General features: G+C 40.7%; 1 protein-coding gene across 1 annotated transcript in view; it reads left to right on the top strand.

Moving 5' to 3' along the window:
* Window positions 1–19,006, top strand: part of LOC127505326 (collagen alpha-1(XXIV) chain) — a 96,544-nt gene that overhangs the window by 17,101 nt on the left and 60,437 nt on the right. Inside the window, exons 3-9 of the mRNA XM_051880792.1 lie at window positions 578–1,848; window positions 8,238–8,291; window positions 9,323–9,376; window positions 13,580–13,633; window positions 14,267–14,320; window positions 17,973–18,017; window positions 18,545–18,598. Of these exons, the coding sequence (XP_051736752.1) occupies window positions 578–1,848; window positions 8,238–8,291; window positions 9,323–9,376; window positions 13,580–13,633; window positions 14,267–14,320; window positions 17,973–18,017; window positions 18,545–18,598 (1,586 nt within the window). The remainder of the gene's footprint in view (window positions 1–577; window positions 1,849–8,237; window positions 8,292–9,322; window positions 9,377–13,579; window positions 13,634–14,266; window positions 14,321–17,972; window positions 18,018–18,544; window positions 18,599–19,006) is intronic.

Here is a 19,006-nt window from a genome sequence, read left to right as displayed (position 1 = left end):
AGAGACATATCTGTTGAGCGCGTGAACACAGTGGCCAATCAGAGACATATCTGTTGAGCGCGTGAACACAGTGGCCAATCAGAGACATATCTGTTGAGCGCGTGAACACAGTGGCCAATCAGATTTGCGGAACACAATGCCAATCAGAGATTTTGGAGCGCGAGAACACAGTGGCCAATCAGAGACATATCTGTTGAGCGCATGAACACAATGGCCAATCAGAGACATATATGTTGAGCGCGTGAACACAATGGCCAATCAGAGACATATATGTTGAGCGCGTGAACACAATGGCCAATCAAAGGTGTTTAAGAATCCACTCAACAGCCCTAAAATGCTGGTACCGTCACATTTTTAAAAAACATTTCAGTACCTACTTGGTACCAAAGACGGTACTTTTGACAACCCTACTTTAGGTTAGAGGTTTGAGCGTACTTGGGACACACTCTATCATCATGTTTAAACCACCCTAAACACCTTGGCAAAACCAACCACATAACAACCTAGCCTTGCAGTGTCTACCCAGCCAAACCCTGCTTACCTTATTGCTTACAATTGTCTCTCTCTTTCTCCCAAGGTGTAGATCTTATTCATCAGCTGGGCCTTTCCGGTCACAGAGATGTACACTCTTCTGGGACAGCTTACCTCACCTCCCTTGCTACATCCCTCTCCATCCTGCCCCCTGGTGTTGGGGTTATCCTCGGACGGGATGCCCTCATTGAGGCCCCATCATTGGGCCTGCTCCCCGCAGGCGTGGAGGAGGAGTTTTCCATCGTAGTTAGTTTAAGCTCCTGGCGAGCGAACAATGCCTTTCTTTTTAGTATGCGTGACGGCAGGGACCGACTGCAGTTCGGCTTGCAGCTCCTGCCTGGCAGAGTAGTGGTTTACACAGGCGAGAAAGCGTCTGTCTACTTCAAGTACGATGTGCAAGATGGACAGTGGCATTCCTTCTCTGTGGGGGTTCGGCCACGCTCCGTATCACTCTATGCACGCTGTGGAGCCGTGCAGTATGGTGAGGAAACGCTGACACGTCCACAGACGTTGGGCTCCGAAGGCCGCCTCTCTGTGGGTAGGATGGACTCCAGGGCAGTGCAGTTTGAAGGAGCGTTGTGCCAGCTGGATATCTACCCCTCAGCCCAAGCTGCGGCGAACTACTGCGACTATGTTAAAAAACAGTGCAGACTGTCCGACACCTTCCGATCTCTGTCAGGGAGCACAGAGTCCCAATTCCCATCAGTGTCACCTTCCCCAAAGTTCCACCGCAGCTCTTCTGAATCACACACTCTGGGATTTATCCCAACTCTTGCTGATCACTCCACTACGACCACCAACTCTTATCCCACAGCACTTTATGACCAGCTTTCAACCACAAGCGCTCCGATATTTCACTCCAGCACACCTAGGCTAATGAAAACATCTCCAAGACCCATCAATAAGGTGCAATCCCTGGCCTTGACTCCGGAGACTACAACCAGCAACCCAGACAAGAACCTTGACGGTGAAAAACACACAGAGAATAAGCCACTCCTTAAGAAGCCAAGAGCAACTCGGGCCACCCCGGACTTGATCACCATCGTCAAGCAGAGCCGTTTGAAAGAGGCCTTGAGGAATGATGATAGATCCCACCAATCCAACAAGGAGCTTCTGCAGACCAAGATTAAAGTCAATGGCACCGTCCTGTACCGTGAAGAGAGCAGCTATAACCTAGTGGACCAATCCGAGGAACAGGTCCAGGAGGGGATGCCCGACACAGGATACACGGAGGGTTATGGATACGACTATGGTTTCGAAGAAGATGAAGATTTCTTTGACTATGATGTTGGTCCTAAAGGAGAACCGGGTCCTCCAGTAAGTACTCTCTGATTATCTTTCTCATGTTTTTGAATGACTTCCATAATCTTTAGAGTGCAGAATCAAGTTGCTGCAAGCCAGAGCAAAGCACTACTTGAGAATTTATCCAAATTACAATGCATAAGAGTTTGAGATAATTTATGGGTTTTTCTTGGGTAGAATGAAAAGCTCTTTGAGAGAGCATGCACTTGGCTGTGTTTCTGAGAGTCATATTTGATCAGGAGTCTACTGGGCAAGAGAACAAGTAAGTTATTTGTCAGTGACAGGTAGTGATTTAGAAGTGAGATGATTGTTTTTGTCCTCCCGGACTTACAGGTGGTTATAATAGCATGTTTCAAGTTGCTGCCAGTTGCCCATGCTGTAATTTGACTGATATGCTAATTTGCACCTCCATTTGTAACGGGTTTGCATCACCTAGCAACAAGATAACCAGGTGATGTCAAAACACTTGTGATGTTCAAGAAAGGTTAATGTAATTCTGCTTTCAAAGTCATGTCGGAATAATCATGTTTACGAGATGAGTGCACATGAATGCCACCACAGTGTTGTAATTAGTAGCGGGGAAACTCTGGGTTATCTTTCCGAGCTGGAGGCTTATCATTCATAGACATCAAGATAAGCTGTAATGGTGAATGTTGATGGTACAATTAGTTTGTGCACTGTTGACGAACAGTGATAAAACCTGCTTGAAAATGCCCATTTCTGAGATTTGGTGAACCTACATTTCCCATCATTCTTTTTGTCAGCATGCAAATTATGAAATATATAGATTATCCTTCGATTGTATGGCACCAGTGTAACGCTTGCAGTCTTTGTTAGGTAGGGACAAGGGAAAACAATTGACATTTTCCATAGTGTCAATTTTATTCTGAGCAAAATCACTTCCCAAGAGGACTTTAAGGCAACATAATATTGAGAGAGTAGCAAATATGTCAAAAAATGATTAGCACTAGCTTAGCTCTAGGTCTACGGCTATGTTATACTAGTACAAAATGATCTGATTTTGTGTGCAAATGAAGTTTAATGTATGTATTTCATTATTTGTGTGCTGCCACAGCAAATGCTAAAAAATGTATAGGCTAAAGCACTATGAGTTAGCACTAGCTTAGCTCTTGCATGGCTCTGCTACAAGAAAAAGAGTATCTTTCTCCTTTTCCAAGCGTTTATCACTGTTAGCTCTCTTATAGCATGAGGAATGAGGCTTTTCTTAGAGCAAATTCTAAATAAACTCTGAACTGCAGAACTGCAAGGTAAAGCACAGTAGATTATCAAGTGTAGGTCAGTAGGCCACTGTGAACCTCAGTTCCAGAATATATTCAATCACGCCAATAAACGAATGCTTAAATGAGCCAGAAATGGATGATCTTTTTGGAAAAGATTATAATAATGCCCTGAAGCTTCTCTAAAATAATGTTTTATTCATGTTCAAACAGTTGCTTGCACAATTATGGTGTTTGCATAAGTGGCTCTTGTGAGGATATGTGGATATTAGACATGACTTTGTGGATATTTTTGTTGGATGTCACCCTAAGTGCTCTCGCTTGGCTGAGGGATAATGGTGCATTCCTCTCTTGGAAGAACTGGGGGAGGTAAACTCACCAGCTGGGACTATCCAAAGTCAGCGTTTCTTTGCACTTTCCTCTCCTGTTGTAACTATAATTATGCCTTGAAGGTACAAATCAATGAATGAGATGGATAGCTTCAGTTTTGTTTCTATAGCACAGAAACTTAATAAGAATTTTTAATACTTCATTCTGTCATTTATCCAGAGCACCCTCACTCACCTTTGCTTTCCAGCTTAAACCAGGACATTAGCTGGTCTGTCTTGATTGTCTTAGATTTTGGGCACAATGTTCGCTAAAGTCAGCTTTTTGACTGTTAGTTCACCCAAAAATGAAATTTCTGTCATTAATTACTCACCCTCATGCCGTTCCACACCCGTAAGACCTTCGTTCATCTTCAGAACACAAATTAAGATATTTTTGATTAAATCCGATGGCTCAGTGAGGCCTGCATCGCCAGCAATGAAATTTCCTCTGTCAAGATCCATTAATGTACTAAAAACATATTTAAATCAGTTCATGTGAGTACAGTGGTTCAATATTAATATTATAAAGCGACGAGAATATTTTTGGTGCGCCAAAAAAACAAAATAAAGACTTATATAGTGATGGCCGATTTCAAAACACTGCTTCATGAAGCTTCGGAGCGTTATGAATCAGCGTGTCGAATCAGCGGTTCGGAGCGCCAAAGTCACGTGATTTCAGCAGTTTGGCAGTTTGACACGTGATCCGAATCATGATTCGACACAAAAGATTAATAACGCTCCGAGGCTTCATGAAGCAGTGTTTTGAAATCGGCCATCACTATATAAGTCGTTATTTTGTTATTTCGGCGCATTATAATATTAATATTGAACCACTGTACTCACATGAACTGATTTAAATATGTTTTTAGTACATTAATGGATCTTGAGAGAGGAAATGTCATTGCTGGCTATGCAGGGCTATCGGATTTCAACAAAAATATCTTAATTTGTGTTCTGAAGATGAATGAAGGTCTTACGGGTGTGGAACGACATGAGGGTGAGTAATAAATGACATTATTTTCATTTTTGGGTGAACTAACCCTTTAAAAACGTACAATGTCAGGCTGCTGATCATGCTCTGTTTGATCGCTGATGATGCACTCAAATAATTTGCATTTTTGGTCAAAGCATGGGAAGTTAGATGACATAAATCTTTGTTATTCAGAAATAATAGATATTTTTGCTCTATGTAGTAGGGGTGCACCGAAATGAAAATTCTGGGCCAAAACCGAAACCAAAATATAATTTTTCAGTATCATTTTAATGATACTGATATATATATATACACCGATCAGGCATAACATTATGAGTTTGAGGTCAACACCTCAAACTCGTTGTTGTGCTCCTCAAACCATTCCTGAACCATTTTTGCTTTGTGGCATTATCCTGTCTGGTGTACATGGTCTCAACAATGCTTAGGTAGGTGGTACGTGTCAAAGTAACATCCACATGGATGGCAGGACCCAAGGTTTCCCAGCAGAACATTGCCCAAAGCATCACACTGCCTCCGCCGGCTTGCCTTCTTCCCATAGTGCATCCTGGTGTCATGTGTTCCCCAGGTAAGAGACGCACACGCACCCGGCCATCCACGTGATGTAAAAGAAAATGTGATTCATCAGACCAGGCCACCTTCTTCCATTGCTCTGTGGTCCAGTTCTGATGCTCACGTGTCCACTGTTGGCTCTTTCGGCGGTGGACAGGGGTCAGCATGGGCACCCTGACTGGTCTGCAGCTATGCAGCTCCATACACAACAAACTGTGATGCACTGTGTGCATTAATTTGTTGAGCAATTTGAGCTACAGTATCTCTTCTGTTGGATCGTGTGTGGTTGCGTTTGTCTATGTATATTCTACATTCAATCATTCAATCAACTTTTAAAATAGAGTTGACAAGACAAAAGTTGGATTGTTACATTGTGGTTGTTAGATCATGAGAGCTAATGGACCTGCTAAGATTTCCAGAGTTTCCACAAATCTGGCCCTGATCGCAGCTGCACGGCCCTGAAACATTTCGTCTTCTCTGATAGGCTGTGCACGACTAACCTCCGTCCCAGATGTTCCTACACACACTTCTGTCAATAAGCAGCCAAAACATAAGAGACACATTAGGAGGACGACTGGTCCTTTCAAAAACTGTCAGTCTTTGTTTATGTGAGTCTCTTGAATAATGGTTGTCATAACACAGAGCCATCTTAGGGAATTTTCTTCTCTGCCAGTCTTGCCTTAAGTTCTTACACAAGTCTGTATATATATATATATATATATATATATAGCACTCTCATACTAGGAGTTAATGATTCGAGTAAATGTCTGTTTGTAGCAGCTGTCACGCATCTCCTCACCTTGGCTACAAATCAATCACTGGCCAATAGCTGCTCTGGTTTAGATAGTTAGCAGATGCACAGTTGTTGCAAACACTAAAGTTTTTGCTTTTATTGTCTCCAACTGTTGGCAAACATCATGATTATAACGGTTCCACCTGTGGACACACTTTCACAGAGTGAATAAACCGTGCTGTTGGTTTCATCTTGCTTTAGCTCATTTGTTAGCATTGAAAAGACTCTCTTATTGATCCATCTGAGGGCAGTTAAACATCCCTGCTTGCTCAGGAGGGTTATGCTGGTTAGTGTTGGTTAGAGGACCAGTGAATCCATGTTCTGTAAAGGTTAATCTTGACCAGGTAAATCTTGCTGTTTAAGCTTTACTAAACTAGCAGGGTCAGTGTGGATTTTTAATGGCCTTTTATGAGGACTTTTTATGAGACTTTTAAAAAGAATGTTCTAAACGATTCAGGGTTGTTTAGTTAGCGATGCTTGAGGCGCGTGTCATTCCTTAAAGGATAATGAGCGTCAGTGCAGGTTAATGGAGTGCTTAAATTAAAGGTTTTATAGATGTGTGATTGCTCTGTTTACAAACGAAACGCTTCCTGATATATATTTATATATATATATATATATATATATATAGTATTATTATATATATATATAATATATTAATAATATATTATGTACTGTTATATAATATTTTTCTCCAGTTATTTAATTTCAAGGGGTCATGAACTGCGTTGTTTTATCGTTTATAATGTTTCCTGGGCTGCACTTATAATGTTAGTATGCTTTTTACATCAAAAAATGTCATAATTTAGGAATAAAAGGCATTTTTCCTACCCTGATTTTAGCCTCTGATTTGAACGCTCTGTTTTAAGGGGCGTGTCTGCTGTGAGACTTCAGTGTAAACGCCCACTGCTGTGATTGGCTGATATCTTTGCAATATGAAATAGCCAAGTATTACTCTCTCTTTTAGCACGTTTTTACTATTACAGCTCTCAAGGTTATCTAATCGTGAAAAGTGTTGCGCTATATTTAGGTTGTGGCATAAAAGGTTGCAGTGATGAACATTGTAGTCGATCACAGACATGTTGTTGAGCGCATGAAAGCAGTGATCTCGTCATTGAAACTCAATTTCTGCACACTAACGAATGCTTTCATCATAACTAACATTGCAAACACAATGTAACTAAGAGATTTGTTGAATAAAACGGGAGTTTTGGCACGAGTCCAGAACTCAGTCACTGATAAACTTGCGCTGTTTGATTGACAGCTCCAGAGATTGTAAAGGGAGCGTTCTTTGATCGATATAGTTTAATCACCATTTAAATAACAGATTATTTTCCTCCTACTAAGAGAAACACGTGAATTTGAGCGTTTAGTCACTGGTTTGATTTACTGACCCACAGACAAAGATCATCTGACTGTACATGAATCATTAATATCAGATCAGGCATTAGAATGAACAGTTACTGACATGTTGTTGCATTACTGTCGAGTTCATATCGTAAAAGTCTGTTTGCAAAGCCTGTGCCGAAATGTGATTGATTTACCAAAGAATCCACAGTGAAATGTACCGAATAAACAAATAAATAAAGCTCAACTGAGACATTCACATTGTTGAAAATAAATAACCATATTCCTGCATTAGGATCCATTGAAAGGTAATGTTATTTTAGTCCTGTATCGCTCTTCTCTCCTCCTCATCTCACTAACACGCCAGTGGGCGGGGCTAACGCTGCGATGATGAAGTAGGCGTTGATTTCTTCTGAGGAGGCGGAGTTTCACCTATTCCAGGATCAGTCGTTCGATGGGTCTGGTGTCAAAAACAGTTGAAAACAGTTTTTGCTGCTTAACAATTTGCAATTATACCATAAAAAAGTGAAATTAAGAGAAATTAACTTTTATTCAGCAAGGATGCATTAAACTGATCAGAAGTGACAGTGAAGACATTTATAATGTTACAAAAGATCAAATAAATGCTGTTCTGGAGTAATGATGCTGAAAATTCAGCTTTGATCACAGGAATAAATTACATTTTAAAACATATTTACATAGAAAACAGTTGTTTTGAATTGTAATAATATTTCCCTGTTTTTACTGTGATCAAATGCATGCTGCCTTGGCGAGCAGAAGAGACTTCTTTCAGAAACATTAAAAAATGGTAATGTTTCCAAACTTTTGACAGGTACTATTTCTCACACTGTATGTACAGTCATGCTCAACAGCCCAGCTTTCTAACCACCGAGCCACTCGTCTCTCCGTAATCCCTCCATGAAATAGATTGTTTTGTTCTGGTTTGAGCTTCGAGTCGTGGAGCTGAAGCGTCTCTCTTAGACGGCAGACGTGGTTTTCTGTGTTGGGAAAGCGGGAGTCAGACACGCGGTTCCAATTACAGTCTTTCTTGTGATGTTAAGAAACAGTTGTTCATGAATTGATCTCTCTTTCTGCTCATCTTTGTTTCTCTGCAGGGCCCCGCCGGCCCCCCGGGTCTCCCCGGACCTCCTGGAAAGAGAGGACCGCGGGTAAGTTAAAGCCGATCAATGTTTGGGGAAAATATGGGGAAAATGATGAACATTCAAGCATGGAAGGCAAATGTTATTCTCCATTGTTGCAGCTCCTCTCTTCCCAGTCTGTCAGTAACGCTCTGTTTAGTTCCTGTCTCTATGAAGCCCCTCCTTCTGAAAAGCACAATGTGCTCTGATTGGTCGGCTGGAGCAGTGTGTTGTGATTGGTGTTTGGGAAATGTCCCGCCCCTTACCATAACCGCCAGTTTCAACACACTACTAACTAACTCAACCAGGCCCCGCCCCTTTATTCTGCGCATTAATTATTTAAATGAGGAATATTGGGAAGAAAACTCAAGACTACAATGGAGGCGTTTCAGGGAGTTCAGAAACAGACACTGATATACAGAAGAACTCCTGCTGGAAACCTTTTTCATGCTCAAACAGCAACATTACACTCACTAAAAGTAAAAAAGAATAATATGTTCTCTTTAAACATGTTTCTTGAGTCACACACACTGGCCGTAGGGTCTCCGGCTGCTGTCAGTGATGTAATTCAGTCAATGATTGATGGTTTATTCTCAGACGCCGTCTGTCAGGATCATTCCTGATCATCTGAGTCACGAAACGAGACTCTGTTAACTCAAGACTAACTCAATATCTGTTCGGAAACACAAAATAGTGAGTTGATCCTGCAGGAATAGATTAGGGCTCTTCATAAATGAGTTGCGTCTCAGTGCGTCAGACGAAACACAATAAACGCTGTCATGTGATCTTGCGTTCGGATGCTGGTGTTTGGGAACACAATCGTGTGAGACGCTTCTGGAGGGAATTAAACCAAATCATTCTGATGACAGGCGTTTGGTCCGCTGGTTAGTCCAGTTATCCAATCACAGCCTCTGCTGAGGCAAAGTCACATGAGTTTTTGAGGGATTTATTCAGTAAATGTCTTTGCAAAGTCATTTAATATTGATAAACATATGCTATATTTATATAATCTGTTCTTGAGATGGAATGCAGGATAGTCTGACTCTCTTTCTTTCTCTCAGGGTCCGTCTGGTCCTCACGGGAGCCCCGGGCCGCCTGGTTTACCTGGTCCGAAGGTAAGTTCCTGTTTTCGGGCTCTCCGCAGCCGCGCTCAGGGGTTTGTCTGCCTCGGCCGGCGCTCGAGGAAATGCATTACAGTAATATCCTCCGGCGGGATCCCGCTGTTGTTACGATCTCGAGAGCGACGGGCAAGTCTGTGCCGTTACACCAGCGCATCGGCCGCTCGCTAGACGCTCGTTCACAGCGATTCTTCCTGTTCAAACTCGCCACCTTTCAAAACGTGTGTGTGTGAGACGTGGAGGGTTGGGAAAACACTGGAAAGAGCCTTTGGGGAGACACTGACAGTTTGATCTGCTGAAAGATGAGAGGAAAATATTTATATATAGACACGACATTAAGAGCCTGTTAACTGTGTTTGTGTGTGTGTGTGTGTGTTTTTGTGACATATCAGGATGCAAATTTGTATAATGACATGGGTATGACAAGAACAGGGTGACTTATGAGGACATTACTCCATGTCCCCATTTTTCAAAAGGCTTATAAATCAAACAGAATGAGTTTTTGTGAGAAAGTAAAAATGTGCAGTTTCCTGTGATGGGTAGGGTTAGGGGTAGTGTAGGAGGAGAGAAAATACGGTTTGTACAGTATAAAAACCATTACGCCTATGGAATCGCCCCACAATTCACAAAAACAAATGTGTGTGTGTGTGAGAGAGTGTAAATCCATGAGTCAGAACATGGAAAATGTAAGTTGGCAGCAGCAGTGTTATTTTAGTATTATTAAAATACTATTGTAGCTTATCTTGAATTAGCATTTATTTTTTTAAATTAAAACAGTTTACCAGTAACAGTTAAAGATCTGTTCTGTCGCTGAAAGGTTGCAGGTTCAAGCCCCTCAAGGGTTCGTCCGTGAAATATTACTTTGTTCTTGATAAAGATAATAAACTTACTTACGGTGACTCCAGCAGGACTGAACCTGTTACGTGAAAGTCGTGGAAAAGTTTGTGGGAAATCAGGATGCAGGTGTGTCCTGAAAGGTGATTTGACCTGTTCAGTTTTTCCAGCAGTGGAGACAAGGTGTGTGTCAGTGACACTGATGACGGTTTCCATGTGAAAGTGTTTCAGTGAAACATCTCCACCGGTAGTTTCGTCAGAGCTTGCGCTGCTGCAGTAATCGGACTCGAACGTGTAGATCTGTGCTGGACAACGTCCATAGGAGGCCCTGCATGCTTTAAAATGTCCCGGCAGGAAGTGATGTGGCTCGTAAAGCCTGACGGAGCCTCAGCGCCGGAGGTTAATGTTCTGTGTGGATGTGGTTTGTACTACACAGCAGACGTCTGCGGGCTCCCGCGACCACACTGAACTGCTGCCGTCGCACGCGCTTTACTGCTTTACTTGCTTGTTTTCACCACTAATTGCAGCTCAGTGTGATGAGGGTTTCCCACAGGAATAAAATATTGCTCAGATGTTGCACTTTGACAGACTCATTAGGGGACCCCGTTATGTTTAAGTCAAGTATCAACCTGGTTATATACAGATATCTAAACATTCTTAAATCAAGATACATTTACTGGAGAAGCAAAATATTAAGGTAAAATATTTTACGCTTAAAACTAGAAAAATATCTGCCAAAAATAAATTTAATTCAACGGGAAAGCAAGTTTATTTTTCTTACAGCATTGGCATTTCTGGCCCGCCTTTCTGAGAGCTGCTCTGCTCTGATTGGTGTGATTGATCGTAAACTAAACGCTCATTAGCATATCTGAATTTCAGCACTTGTGATACGAGCAGTAACGATGGCGTCGGTTTTAAAGTGGATTTGCTTTGGCAGCAGAAAACAGCGTCTTCTCAAAATGAACATTGAACAAACTCTTCCAGTCTCAGATACAACTACAGTGATTGAGGGCGGAGCAAAGAGACGCTGTTCAGCCAATGAAGACCATAGGTGGGCATTATGCTAATTTGTTATAAGCCTACGTAGATTTGAGTAGGAATCAATGATGACTCATTTCAGGCAGTTCAGAATCACTTCTTTCTTTTAGGAGACAAAAACTCCATTTATCTGAACTTTGATCTTTGCAGGCCTTTTATATTCATAAACAACTATATTACACACTGCATGAAAGGTCATATTTCGAAAAAGCATAATAAAGTTCCAAATATGCTGATCTGATTTTCCCATCAAGTTTTAGGACAAAGTGTTCATCTCTCTGTCCAGTGAGTGTTCTTCAGAGATGACCTGAGTGGGCAGCAGGGTCATCTGCTGCAGATAACATCACCGGGGGCCAAACTGAGCTCGGATGTAGTTGGAGATGGTGGAAACTGTGAAGCATCTCGGTGCAGCCCACAGATGAGTCACACACATCTGCTGGGACCCCGGAGAAACAAGACGGAGCTGTAGTGCTTTGTGCTTTACATGCCATTTAAAAACTTTAGGGTTGAAATGGAGAGAGAGATGAGATGTGCTTCACAGGTTTGAGAGGTTTGGCTGTGACTTGTCCTACATGAATGCAGCTTATCTGCTCTGTTGACGTTCGGTTCAGGTTTTGCTTCAGTAAAGTTGTGTTTTGCAAGCATCAAATCTGCGCTGTCTTGTGCTGATTGGCGGCAATTGTGTTTCCATCAAACTGTTCGTTTCAAGCTGAACTAAAGCAATAAAGCTCTCATTCAGGCCTGAATGTGTTTGGAGTTGTTTGATTGACATGCTACAGTAAATTGAGAGTCCCTGACAAGAGACTTTACTTCCAGTGAACTTCCAGTGACTCCCTTTGGATTTAGATGCATTTTAAATGTAATTAAAAAGTCTTTTGTAGTACAAAAGCACAATATTGTACAGTTGGTCGAATCCACCAAATCTGATTGAATGAATCTATGAATAAATTCCTGAATCCATGAATGAATCAACCATGATGTTGATGGATGAAATTATTGATTGAATTGTTGGTCCATGGATGAATGGATTGATAAATTAAAGGATGAATGGTTTCAGATATCACCGATCCATTTCTGATCATCTTACTGACTATATAACCAGTTGATCTGCATTATTATGAAGTTTAGTGTGTTTGAATACACATAAGAAGGAGCTATACCCCCTTAAATCTCTCCAAATCCGCTGTTAACACTTGCCTTAATCTGTCAGCACAGGAGAACATAATTTGCATGTTTCTTCTTGAACTTTAGGCATGATTTTTGAGTTTGCTTTGACTTCACAGATAGCTTATTTTAAGGGATATATGGGTAACACTACCCATTTGTTAACTTTAGTTAACTACATTAGTTAACAAACTAACAATGAAAAGTACTTCTAACGCATTTATTAATCTTAATGTTAATTTCAGCATTTACTAAAGCTTTATTAAAGGGAAACTACTTTTACATGGTGTTTGAACATAAATGTGTGTTGGCAGTGTGTGTACACAACCACCTTATAATGATAAAAATCCACCCACTCCTTTTTTTTTAATCCCCTCAAATCATAAGCAGTGTCTCAGAACAAGACGTTTTCATTTTCTGATCAAAGTGATGTCACGTTGCTCAGGCCCCGCCCACGACTGCTGACGGACACTGCCGAATAAGCATAGACCCCGCCCTGAGTGAGTTGTGCGCTGTCCGCCATTGTTTCGATGCTGGAGCAGCTGTAGCGACAAGCATATCTGGACATAACCGACTGTGTTTATGTGAACTCTGTGTGTTTTTGACAGTTTAAACACAATAAGACATGAAAGAGAACGTAGTTTAATACTCACAAGACGTGCTGTCTGACAGACAGCTTTCTGTGTGCGTGCTTCAGATGTGTGCGCTCAGAATACGATGAATTAGAAGTTTAAACTGATACAGCTTTAAAACATTTGTTAGTATTTGGCAGAGTATCCAATGCAGTTGGAAAGGAAGCGCTATTCTGTAAAGGGGGTGGGGAGCAGCAGCTCATTTGCATTTAAAGATACATGCACTCAAGTATATGGTATAATAAATGATCTGTGGGGTATTTTGAGCTTAAACTTCACATTCTGGGGACACCGGAGACTTTCATTACATCTTGAAAAAAGGGTCCCCCTTTAAAATCAAAAGTTGTATCTGTTAATATTATTTAACATGACATGAACTAACAATGAACAGTTGTATTTTTAATAATCAACGTTAACAAAGATTAGTAAATACTGTAAATATGTATTGCTCATTGTTAACTAATGGGACCTTATTATAAAATGTTACAGATATATGACATCAAACTGAAGTAACACTTTGTTTATGTTCCAGGGAGCAAAAGGAGATCCTGGACTGTCCCCGGGACAGGCGTCTGCGGGTGAACAGGTAAATAGTACACAAATACAAACTACAACATCTTTTCTCTGGGTCCTTTGAAATGTATACAAAACCCTAAACTACAGCAATCACTCATTGGTTTCCTGGCCTTTAAAGGGATAGTTCCCACCAAAATAAATATAGTGTCATTATTTACTCATCCTCATGTCGTTCCAAATCCGTAGGAATTTTTTTTCTTTCATGGAGCCCAGAACAAAAAGCAAAACTTTAACAGGATTTCAAAGCTTCTTTACAACACAAATGGATGGGAAACTGAAAAAAAAAGATGTTCAATTCAAATATCAAAGTATCAGTTTCATTAAATGCCAGGTTTGGCATCACACACGTAAAGACACACGTAAATCAATAAAACAAAAGTTGGTGGAAAATGCGGGCACAATTTGAAAGGCCTATTTATGGTGCTTCTTTTTTTTTTGGTAATTTTTGAAGTTCGTGGGATCCTGCTCTTTTCCATTCTATTGAAAAGAAAGAATAGAAATTATACAAAATATGAGTGTTTGTTTGGGTTACATGAAAGAAAAGCTTTGGAATGTGAGGGCGATTACTTTGAATTACTTCTGTTTTTGTCATCCAGCTATGACACTCGGACAACACTGAGTGTTTTCTCTTTTATTATTTCAGGGTGAAAGAGGACGGCCAGGTCCACAGGGTCCTCAAGGTGAACCAGGTCTGAAGGTAAGTTCTCCTGCACTCCTCCCTTACTGCTGGAGAACCCTTTTCAGCTGAATTATGTTCTGTTTGCAGCAGTGAGACGTAGTGTTTCATTCTTCACACCGTTCGTACAGTATCTGTTACCGCCACCATGGCGGCAAGGCCCCTCTCCGCAGTGGCTGGATTGGGTTACGGACAAGAATAAAGACCCTGTGTGATGTTTCAGGGCAAGCGAAGGTCTGTTCACACTTCCCAAGACGTAGCTTTGCTCGGGGACCCGCTGTCACTTGGGAGCTCCTTTAGAACCTGAGAACCCCTAAAGGTCAAGGGTCGTCTTTTAGAGGAAAGGCACTCTGCAGGGTGACTCACTCCTGATGACAGGAACAGTCCCGTGTTGCATCTTCAAAGGCAAAACTGGTGCAGGTTTTAGCTTACCTAACTCAGCTAGAGGATATGTTTTTGTAATATTTGAGGTCTGTGACTTGTGTAGGTGGGTTTGTGAGGGTAGTTTGTGGTGAGAGCATAGAAAGATATCATGAGGGAGTATTCAGTAGCTCTTGTTTTGGTTTATTAGGTGAAGAGAACCAAATGTTGAAAAGTCCTTGTAAAGTCCTTTCAGTCATGACTAAAAATTGTTGGCCGGGGCTCGTTTTAGGTCACTCTTTTGCTAACAGTGGCCCAGTGTAATTGTATTTTCACTTGCAATCCCAAGAGCGCTGTTAAGACTGTGTGGATCAACCTTAGAAAATGAGCATTCTCCAAGAAGGGTTTTCTTTGGAAACTGAGCCCTTTTGGACAGGGGGGCTTGGTTAGTTTTAAAAGGTCAGGATTCGAACCTGGGAAGTGATAAAAAGCAGATCTGTACGTTTAGGTTAGTGGATCCTGAACTGATTCATCTGAGGGTTAGAAAATCACAGGGATCTGTAAACGAAACCAGAACCATAATCATTTTTACAATGCATCGTAATGCCGATGTCAACGATTCTGCATCGTTGCATAAAAACAAAAGGATCGATTTTTTTAAAAATGTAATTAAATAGGCCTCTCATACATATATTAATATACTGTTTTATTGTAAATTAAGTAGGCTACTCTTATTATATATTAATAAAAAAAAAGTTGCTTATGTCCTCCGAAAGCAAAACATATTTCATTTTTTATGAAAAGAATCGTTCTTAAAGTGACATCAGCCTAATAAACCTGCTGCTGTCTGGATCATTAATGTCGATCAAACAATAAAAGACAAAGAGAAAATAAAGTGCATTAATGAGAAAATAAAGTGCTCGACGTGTTTGATGTTAAAAACAGTTATTAAGTGCAATAAGCCAAGATTCGTTCTTAAAGTGACGTTCTAAAGTTTGTTATTTGTATCTTTGCTCTTATTTTTAATAACAAAGATAAAATAACAAAAAGAGTCTATATTGTGATTATTAATATAGTCATTATTAACAAAAAAATTGGAGGAAAAGATGCATTGTGATGCATCGAGAATTGTTTTATTCTCAAATCATTACCCTCTGAATTGTAAACAAATTGAATCGTGAGGCAAGTGTAGATTCACCCCTGAAGATTGGCTTCATGTCAACATGCATTCAAAAGACAAGTAGCATGAAGTGCTTGGGTAGGATTTGCTGCTTGGGCAGTTCATTTGGCGGCCATGTTTGCAACGCCACCGCGCTGATAGTTTAGGCATCCAAGACCAAGTCCAATATTCTCGAATGGGGGAATCCTGAAATCTCAAAACTACTTGCCAAAGTCAAGTTTAACCAGCAACAATATCTGACATGAACTGTCCGAATGTTGTTTCTTATGCTTAAATAGCTTATGTTTCAGGTTGGTCCAGCCAATGCGCATGTGCAGTCCCAGACTCTCTCTGTGGCAACTAGTGGCTTTACTAATTGGTTATTGGCAGTTATTTAGAAGGCGGGACTTATTCTGCCATATTTCACATTGCACATCCCATTCATAGTAATTTCTTGAGTCTTTGATGTTATTCAGAGAAACAAGATATTCAATGAAGAAACAATGTAGAACTTGATGTGCTTTTTAACTGTTTCCCCATTCATTTTTTTAAAAGTTGCCTGCCAATGCCAGTATTTTTGATCATTTTCACAAAATTTTCATGGCCCCCAGAATATTTTGTTCTATCAGAACAATATCTGAACATGCAAAACATCAAAAGAAAGAGCAGAGCCTCTGCTTTTAAAAAAAATTGTATTCTAGCTCCATGCATTCTTTTTTATCAACACTTGAATGTGGGTAAGTTTCATGAAAAAGCTACATTTTCGTTTTTTTCTCAAAGACTACATCCGAATCAGATTCAGAACGAAAATCAAAACAGACCGACTAGATTGAGTCCATCAGCATCCCCAAAGCTTCACAATTGTTTCCTCTTCAATAGCGCCCCCTATTGTATAACAGTGGAAACATGGATTTCTGGAAAATTCCGTCAATGCCGAGGAAGTGTTTTGTCATAAATGACGGAAAAATTCGTCAATGGCTGGGAAGTGTTATGTTGTAAATAATGGAAAATGATGTCAATGGCTGGGAAGTGTTGTGTCGTAAATGATGGAAAATTACGTCAATGGCAGGGAAGTGTTGTGTCGTAAATGATGGAAATTTCTGCCAATGGCTGGGAAGTGTTGTCGTAAATGATGGAAAATTCCGTCAATGGCTGGGAAGTGTTGTCGTAAATGATGGAAAAGTCTGTCAATGGTTGGGAAGTGTTATGTCATAAATGACGGAAAATTACGTTAATGGCTAGAAAGTGTTGTGTCGTAAATGATGGAAAATTCCGTCAATGCTGGAGAAAGAGTTAAAAATCCTAATAAACGAATAAAATGATGTCTTGACATTCATTCCATGTTGATCTTAACCAGTTTTCCACCTCACCTCCCACAGTCTTTGATCTTGAGCGTGGTGAACTGAAGCAATCCCTTTAAATGCTGTTTTTATAGGTCATTAGTACCTAGAGCACTCTGCTTTTTGCAGTAAAATGTTTAAAGAGCTTGAGCAGAAATAGTCGTACAGGCCCAGACCAGGTCAGGTATAAATCACGGTGACCTCTGATACATCATTGTCTTCTCAGGAGCAATGCAGAAGGCTTGGAATTTTCCAAATTTAGAGGATTGCACCACACTTGAACCTCTCCACTCGGTCCGACACACAGCGCCACCTGCTGGCAAACAGCTGTCGGTACGTCTATCAAATCAGGCATCTAAATATCAAAGTATTAGATTTGAGGATATATTTGGAAAGGTGACTTTATGATTGCATTGTTGTGCTTCAGTTCAGTTGGCACAGATCAGTTCCAGCACACGAGAGCAGGCTAGAAATGTTTCAAGGTGAGGAGTTCTGACCTCCCCTCCCTGTTTCACTGTTGTGACTTGTCTTTCTTTCAAGGGCTCGAGCTTGAGCTGTCAGATGAGGAAAGCTTTAAAGGGTTTTGACAGTTCTGGGGGAAATTCTTAAGAGCTATTAGTCTTATCTGAGTCCACTGGGACTTTAGGCAACAAAATCCCAGAAATGTGGAAAAGATAACACGTCAAGTATGACTCTCTCTGTTTCTCCTTGTTCTTAACATTGAGGGATATGGGAAAATTATTTGCTTTGTGTTCTTACCAGCGTTCTGTAATAGATTTGAGTCATAATCTTCTTTCCTTTTTTTCACCTGCAGGGTCCCAAAGGCTATCCAGGACCGGCAGGTCTGCCCGGAGAACAGGTGAGCGGATGAGATGTGTCATCTCAGGTGGATGTCGGTTTGTTTGAGAGCTCTTCACATTGACATTTTACCGTTTCAATCATTGTCAGACTACAAGCTATATTTAGCTAGTGGTGCTTGCTAAGTCAAGTATAATTGTTGTTATTATTAATCATACTATTGGGTCATACTAAAAAGAGCTTTATTGGTTTTATTGTTTGACATGGCATTAAACCGATCTATGAGTTGTACCTTTGTACCTCCTCAATAACCGAGTCCGGAAGGTTTGGAACTCAATACATGGAAACTTTCGTTCAGTCACAAAGCGCAGTCTTTATATGCAGTCACCCGATGTAAAGATGATCCGCTGGAGTCGTGCAGCGGAGAGGAGCCGCCGTCTGGACTTCAGCCAGGGTCAGGCCGCGGAGAGCCGGTCCGGCCCATGGATGCTTTGAGAGAGAGATGCCACTGGGAACAATAGGAGCTCTATTCATTCGCTGGCAGCCGTTCTCATTTCTCATTCACGTTTTTCTTTCCTTTCTCCTTAGGGTTTGCCAGGATTGCCAGGCGTATCTGGGGCAGCAGGTTACCCTGGCAGGCAGGTGCAGTGACCGATATCCACTAAAAAAACAACAAAAACGTCTTATTGATTCTGTGTTACTTCTTTAAATTGGATCCTTAATTTAAAATTAATATCATGCAGCTGTTCAGAATGTACTGCATGGTACAAGTATTTTTAAAAGTAGTATGTGAAACAGAATGACAAACATTTTAAAAAGTAGTATACTACATTGTTGTTAATGACCTCACAACATTACATTAATTCAGAGAGTGGCATCCAGTTATAATCTTTAAAATGTTTTTCTTTTCAATTTTCTTTTTAGGAATCTAAAATCTTTTTGATTCTTTGTTACACTCTTCTTGATCCTAAATTTGAAATATTAAATTTGATTCTTCTAAGTAGATTTGTTTGCTCATAGCAAAGGTGGAGATTTTAGGCTCATGGCTTA

Source organism: Ctenopharyngodon idella, chromosome 22, assembly GCF_019924925.1.
Source record: "Ctenopharyngodon idella isolate HZGC_01 chromosome 22, HZGC01, whole genome shotgun sequence".
Classification (NCBI taxonomy): Eukaryota; Metazoa; Chordata; class Actinopteri; order Cypriniformes; family Xenocyprididae; genus Ctenopharyngodon; species Ctenopharyngodon idella.
The sequence above is the reverse complement of the archived record's forward strand: the minus strand, read 5'-3'. Positions and strand labels throughout refer to the sequence as shown.